Source organism: Enoplosus armatus, chromosome 7 (genome assembly GCF_043641665.1).
Source record: "Enoplosus armatus isolate fEnoArm2 chromosome 7, fEnoArm2.hap1, whole genome shotgun sequence".
Classification (NCBI taxonomy): domain Eukaryota; kingdom Metazoa; phylum Chordata; class Actinopteri; order Centrarchiformes; family Enoplosidae; genus Enoplosus; species Enoplosus armatus.
This window is the reverse complement of record NC_092186.1, coordinates 15069856-15077250: the sequence shown is the minus strand read 5'-3', so window position 1 is coordinate 15077250 and position 7395 is coordinate 15069856. Positions and strand designations below refer to the sequence as shown.

Genomic DNA, 7395 nt, shown 5'->3' with positions numbered 1-7395 from the left:
GTGGTTCAAAGAGGCTGCAGGACTATTATTATTATCATTATTATTATTATTATTATTATTATTATTAAATGCACATTTTCTCTTCCATTAGGGATTTCTTTTCTTCTCTTATTATTATTATTTCAGGGAAGTTTAAGTGTAAAGGAAGGTGTCACATTGTCAGTTTCCGCCATGATTTCCACTCATTGATAAATAGGTGAGTTACTTCCGGAATGACTGTTACTATGGAGACGGGCCAAGCACTTTATCAACTTGGGAAAGCTGACCTCATGTTTGATTCTCTGCAGCTAACGTTAGTTTAGTTTTACACTTTGTAACTTGTTTACTTATTTGACAAGAAACACTTTTCTCTCTCTGGAGGCAGAGACATGTCGCAAAGGTAAACTTCCCAGCAGCCACCGCCATTCTTGCTGCCGTCAGCGGCTACCGTAGTTTAACGTTAGCTTGTCAAATATAACTTTAGCTAGCTAACTAGTCGGTCTCATGCAGTCAACCCTTGCAATGTTAGCAAAGTTGTACTGACATGCTGTGCATGAAACGAAAACATATAATTAATATTATTATACTTGTCTTGTTACTCAAAGTACATTTCAAAGCATTAACGATAACTTAAGTTACTGACAGTAATGATACTTGAACGTGCAATCTGGAAATGTTTGGCTAAAAAAATGGCTTAACCTAAATTAGCATAGAACAACACGACAGAAAGCAAAACATGTTGAGAATAAAATAAGTTTTTCCAGACCTCATTCATGGCAGGAGGGTGACAGCAGTGACTAACAATATGGCAACAATCATAACGTGCGATTCTGCAACTGAATGAACCAATGATTGTATGCAAACGAGACTTCTGCTGGCGAAATGACGGCGCTGTTCCACTGTCTGATGAACAGTTCTGACCCTTTAAATTCCTGGCTTTGTTACCCTTGGCGTTTGTAACTTATGACCTTTTATGAAATACATTTACAAATACCACAAAAGACACAAAAGGGAGCCAAAAAATATTTCCATCTTAATGTGATTGATGTTTTTCTTTGAATAAGGTATAGCCTCTTGTCTTTCACTCACCTACCACTATTTAAGATAGGATTTTTCCAGCCTAGCCCGAAGCTCATCGTTGTTTACACTGTTCCAGGACATACAACCAGCTGTGGGCAGATGCCCACTTAGAGTTGAGCCGTCTGCTAACTGAGGAACTTCCTGCTGATCCTCCTCGCCCAGAAAAGGACAGGGTGGTGTTCTTCCAGCGTCTCGCCATGCTTTATGTGCGTTACATCCAAATCTTCAGACAGCTGGAGAAAGTTTATGACCAGGTGGTCCACCCTCAGAAGAGACGAGTTATCCGGGCAATACTAGATGGTGTGATGGGCAGGGTGTTAGAGCTGAAGAATGAAATGGTGGAAAAAGAGTTTTCAGAGTACCACTACATGGATGATGTCCTTCACGACTTGAAGCTTACACCTGTGAGTTTCATTCTTCAGAGCAAGTTTAATCAAATGTGATTGCTGAAATTACCTGAACGAAATGATGATGTTGACTTAGTGAGAGCAGGCATTGGCTGTATCAGGATGACCCTTCAATAATGACATAACGAAACAGCCATTGTCTTTGTTGTCACTCTAGGCAGACCTTGAGATCCCTATCCCTCGCTATTTCATCAGTGATCGCAGCAAAGAACTCCAAGAACGAAAGACGATGCTGACAGATATCCTGCAAATGGTGGAGGTCACTGAAAGCCCAGAAGTGAGTTGACAAGTATCTTAGTATCAACCTGTATGTGTTGAACTTAATTTGTTCATTTAATTTATCGTTTCATTTTGTTACATACAAAAACTTATCAGGATAAAAGTTTAACACACACGGGCTTCAGTTGAAGTGAGCTTTAATTCATTAATTGTTATATTTAATGAATCAATGACAAGCAGATCGCATATTTCAATGATTTTGTCTACTTCGTTTTATGGTCCCTACAGCCCCCAATGGCCAAGGACATGAGTCAAGAGAAGGCCATTAAGATCATTCAAGTGGCGGAGAGGGCTCGCCAGGGACGCCTAAGGGCAAAGTTGAATGAAGAAAGCAGAAATATGAACAGGATGTACAGGACCAAGGACCCTGGAACAGCTGGCATTGAGCTGGCCGCGGTCTGCATTCAGAAGGTCCTCTGTTACCAACATAATCCTACATGCCTCTTTCTTTTCCTCTTGGTGTCATCTTTCATGCTGAAAGATTTGGTCATATATTATTTGCAGGTGTGGAGGGGCTACGTACAGAGGAAGAGGGCAAAGATTGCTCGTGATGAAGAAATGATTTTTCTGGGAATGGTGAGTAATTGTCCACAACTTTTTACATAACCACCAGTACTTCTAATGAAACCAATCTAAAAGCTGAATGATATGCATACTTCAAGACCTTATGTCATCTTTTGTTTTGCTTGAGATTAAGTTAAGCCAGACATACTAAAAGGAGCAACTATATCATGAAAGCTGTTTTGCGATATTTCCTTGCTCCTCTTCATGAATCCATATACCACTTTATTCAAGTGATTCTTTCCCTTACAATATTTTTCTTCATTGTAATTTCCTTCTGAGAGCTTACAACACATGAAGTTCAGGTTTTTAATGTATAATGTATGTTTGGTCACTCCCATGTTAGGCCATGGATCCAAAATACCAGGTGCCATGCCCTGCAGAAATCACTGCCCAGGCCAGCGAAGCCTGCACACGGATTAAACAGGAGGAGCACGACGAAGACTATCTGAAGTCTGTAGTAGCTATCACAAACCAACTACGAGATGTGGAGGGTCATGACATGAGCAAGACCATGAAAGACCAAATCCGACAGTGGTTCATTGAATGCCGGTAATGTGGCAAAGAGCGGCTTGACATGATTTTTGTTATTTCAGTGGAGCATTTCCACATTCAGTGAAATTAATCAAATCGTGTTATGTGTTCCCTTCTGTTTTTTTTTAATTTTTAATAGTGATGCTACAGGATCGTTTCCAGACTACCCAGATGAGGAGGATGGAGGCTCAGCCTTCATTTTTGCTGAAAAAGACCCTCAGCAGGTAAGATACGCCCTGAGACAAAAGTATTTTTTATTGTATAGTTTTACAGAATGGTGTTTGGTGTGCACATTTCTTTCAGTTAATGGAAGAAATTGCTGCAAAGGAAGAGGAGGAATCCAACAACAAACCAAAAGGGAAGGAGGAGAAGAAGGAAAAGGGGAAAAGGGACAAGGGAAAGGATGATGAGGAAGTAAGGACTCACAGCTGTATTGAATTAATTTTTATTGATTTAATATAACAATCAGTAAATGCTGGTGATATCAGCTTATTTAAAATGAAAATAATATGGAATAATTGGGATTTCACTTAAAACCAATCCTTGTCAGCCACTTCACTCAGGCAAAACTGCTGCACATTCAGTGAACCAGTGTAACTTTCCTCTGAACCACAGGAAGAGGAGGCAGGGTTGAAGATGCTACCTTCGGCTTTTCTCTCAGACTTGGAAGTGGGAAACAAAACCTTTATCGGTATGTTAAAAATAAAAAAGATATCCAGTGGTTCACACTTTGTTTAAGTGTAAGCCCCTTGTGAATAAACGTCAACACTTGTAACATGTTGCCATGCTAAGAATAAGGATTATAAATTCACATTCAGTTCAAAACCAGTTTAAGAGTATGTTGTTTAGATGGGAACCTACAAAATGGGAACTATTTACTTTTTCAGGGAGAATGCGTATTGATCAGAGCACTGTAAATGTGCCCGTGTTAGCCAAAAGGCTATTTTTCAACAGTTTTCCCTTGGTCATATGTTAAATAGGCTATTAAAACAACAGTAAAACAGACAACATGTCAAATTAAAACAGGAGAAAGAAAGCATGAAGCAGGGAATGGGTGTACAACATACTATCAAGTTTTTCCTGTTTCCTGTTTACCATACACCACATAATACGTACAGTAATGTAATAGTTGGTCATTCCCTTAAATAAATAAATAAAGCCTGATCTGAACGTTTGTCATCCTCAGATTTTTGGCAAACCCGCAATCAGTCCAAAAACTTCAACCAGAGGCACGAAGTGGAGCTGATCAAGGAAGAAAAGAGGAAAGTTATTGAGGCAGAGATTCGATTACAGGTGATGTCGACTACAGAATACAAAACATTTTAAAGCACAACATATTCTAAACAACTCATGATAGGGATTTAACAACCAGGCTAACAGGACACTGATGCTGTAATTTGAACAGTTTCAGTGTCTCAGTCTCTGGTGTTTAAAACTGAACAGCACCATCTGTAGCTGCACTCATTGGCCTGTTCCGCTCTCATCAGGTAGACGAGCAGATGAGACAAGAGCTGGCTGAATGGAAGCTAGCTGTGGATAAAGACAAGGGTGGTAAAACCAAAGGAAATGCCAAGGTAATAAGTGAAAGACAAATAACAAGCTACACATTGTGTATGTCACGTTTATGTGCCTTGAGCTGTGTCCTGATGATATTTTACTCCACAGAAAAAGAAAGGATCAAAGAGTGGGAAGAAGAAAAAAAAGGAGAAAGATTTGACATCTGACAGGTGAGGTCACTCAGAGGATGCCCTTATGATGTATATGACTTTCGGTACAGAATTGAGTTGTGTGAAGTCAATAAATTAGTCAATGCAAATGCTGGAGAAAACGATTACTTCATTTATCCATGTCTACTAGGACTCTTGATTCTCTGTGTCAGGAGCTGGTGGAACAGGGCTTCTTGAAACAGGCAAATAATGTTAGACTGCAGGATTACTTGGGTAAGACTTTGTATATTGTTTGTGTAAACTGGTGTGCCATCTTTCAGAACTCTTCTTGTGTTCTAATGATCATAACAGTTTGTGAGCTTTTAATCTGATTGCAATCAATGTGTAGACACAGTACTGAGCTCTCCCAATTGAGCACTTCAAGGTAACAGTCAATGTCACAGGAAACTATTTGGTGGTGATGTGCTGCCCTCTTCTGGTTTGTGATTGCCAAAACACTATGATCACAATGAACAATTTGTTATCAGCTCACTCAGGAAATTGATTTAAAGTCCTTTCTTGCAGTTTCCCTATGATTCACAGTGCAGATGAATAACTTTTGGTCTAACAGTTGTCCCCTCCTGTTTCTAGGTGACTATAGCTACCTTGGGACCACACTGAGACAAAATGACATTGAGCCCATGCCATCATTGTCGGACGTACGGCAGGTCTTATCTCTGTATGCAATTTTACCATTAGGTATGAAAGAAATTTGATTAATATTTGAGATAAATCTAACTGAAAATATTGTTTGTGGTTTGAATATAAGATGCGTGTTGTCTACAGGCTCTCAGGTGGTACATGAAAAGGCTCCTCTGATAAAGGCCATCCTAATGGCAGGGCCGGCAGGTGTAGGTAAGAAGATGTTGGTCCATGCAATCTGTCAGGAGGCGGGTGCCAACCTGTTTGATCTGTCTCCTCTGAACACGGCTGGAAAGTACCCAGGCAAGAGTGGCCTCGCCATGATGCTTCACATGGTGTTTAAGGTAACACATTGGTGTTTAATAAAATCCAGTGCTGCTGCCAAAGTTCTTTTAATAACTGCTGTCAAACCAAATGAGTAATTCTTCTCTTTGAAATCATAATCCTCACCTACAAAACACCCAAAAAATGCATGCAGTGAATATTCTTCCACCATGGTTTGTGGTATGTTATCATGTCCTACAAAGTTCTTACATTTAATATTTTGTGGTGAACTCGGTGGAGTATTTCGCAGGTATTTACATTTGGGCATGGCCAGAAAGTAAAAATGCAGTTCTTCATAATCATCTTCGCACAGGTTGCAAGATTGCTGCAACCTTCGGTAATATGGATTGAAGACGCAGAAAAAATGTTCTACAAGAAAGTTCCCAAGGAAGAAAAAGAGGTATCTCTGAGCAAGATAAAAGCTGAACCGCATTATCACGTTGTTCTGAAAGTTTCAGGTATGGATTTACATGGTAATTGGAACCATTTTGTATGTGCACACAGTTAGATCCCAAACGCTTGAAGAAAGACTTGCCCAAGTCTCTCAAGTTGATCAAAGGGGAAGATCGTGTTCTCATAGTAGGAACAACTACAGACCCACTAAGTGCTGATATCAAGTCACTGTGTAAAATGTACAGCAAAATCATCCTCATCCCAAGACCTGACTACGGCTCAAGATACAGTAAGAACAGACACACTGAGAAACAATTTTAATTTTGAATGTTATATTAATGATATCTTCGGTTGTTGGTATGAAAAAATGACCGTTGACTCTGTTTGCCTTCAGTTTTGTGGAAGCAGCTGATCAAAAAGCAGGGAGGTGAGGTAACCAAGGCGCTGGACCTAAGCTCTCTTGCGAAGATTTCTGATGGCTACACGCCAGGTCACATGGTCCAGGTGATCCAGAGCGTTGTCACCAAGCGTCGCATCCTACAGCAGGCAAACAGACCGCTGACTGCTGCTGAGTTCGTTGCTCCATTAGCCAAGATTGATCCCGTGTTTCAGGAAGAAGAAGAGGCCCTTAAAGTACAGTGGATATGTCATATTTAGTTTTCATTGCATTGTCATGATTGTTAACTGCTTTGTTGTGAATTAATTTTAATAAGATGATCATAGTTGTTTAGTTTTAGTTGATTTTGTGTTTGTTCTTTCTTGTATATCACCAGAACTGGTATGCAAAGACCCCCCTGGGAAAGAAGAGGATTAAAGCTGCCACCGGAAAGGAAGAAGAGGAGGCACCAGTCAAAGGCAAAGACACAAAGAAAAAAGGGAAGAAATAAGTTTGTCATCATGTTTTTATCACAACTGAATGTAGTTAAATATTTATTGACGCTTATATGTGAATTGCCTTCTGATGACCCCATTTACTCCCTACAAAATAAATAAATACAATTAAAAGCAGTCATTTTGTTTTTGTTGTGTGTTTTACTGTTAGTTAAGTGGCACTGCAGAGTATTTGAGGATGCAACAGAAATGGTAAGCAGTGAAATTCTTACACTAGTGTCTGTTGTTAGAACATATGATACAATATCACGATTAAAAGGGAGGGTAACCTCCTATGGCTATAGTTATCGGACCGAAGGCCACGCTGAAATTAGACATGCCAAGACTGTACGTTTTATTTGCTTCAGTCAAGGGCATCTCATGTTGTTCTCATGTATGTCTGACAGAAATAACATTATGACGTTACACATAACACCTGGATGAAATGGCTTTTTGGGTCCCCTGGTCTGGGTTGATGATCATATATGTGCTGAACATTTCTCTATCGTGACTGCTGTCAGGTGTAGAGCGTTTCGACCAGAGGAAATGTGACACACAGGAGGGGGAGTGTTTCCAAACTCGGATCCAGAGGCTTAGCTGGAGTGTTCAGCTGTTTTGTC

General features: G+C 39.9%; 1 protein-coding gene across 1 annotated transcript; it reads left to right on the top strand.

The window, feature by feature from the left end:
* Positions 1 to 368: 368 nt before the first annotated feature.
* LOC139287925 (dynein regulatory complex protein 11) lies at positions 369 to 6850 on the top strand. The gene is made up of 19 exons (XM_070909142.1): positions 369 to 379; positions 1136 to 1463; positions 1624 to 1743; positions 1974 to 2156; positions 2250 to 2321; positions 2653 to 2858; positions 2980 to 3064; positions 3144 to 3254; positions 3456 to 3531; positions 4027 to 4133; positions 4328 to 4414; positions 4506 to 4567; positions 4698 to 4780; positions 5138 to 5245; positions 5333 to 5532; positions 5826 to 5912; positions 6017 to 6194; positions 6300 to 6538; positions 6679 to 6850. The coding sequence occupies exons 1-19, from the start codon at positions 369 to 371 to the stop codon at positions 6790 to 6792; spliced, it is 2457 nt and encodes an 818-aa protein (XP_070765243.1). The 3' UTR covers positions 6793 to 6850.
* Positions 6851 to 7395: the final 545 nt, after the last annotated feature.

Coding starts and splice junctions, on each gene's coding strand:
- LOC139287925 (XM_070909142.1), top strand. Junction 3,065..3,143: donor CTGAAAAAGACCCTCAGCAG/GTAAGATACGCC, acceptor CATTTCTTTCAG/TTAATGGAAGAAATTGCTGC. Junction 4,415..4,505: donor AAACCAAAGGAAATGCCAAG/GTAATAAGTGAA, acceptor TTTACTCCACAG/AAAAAGAAAGGATCAAAGAG.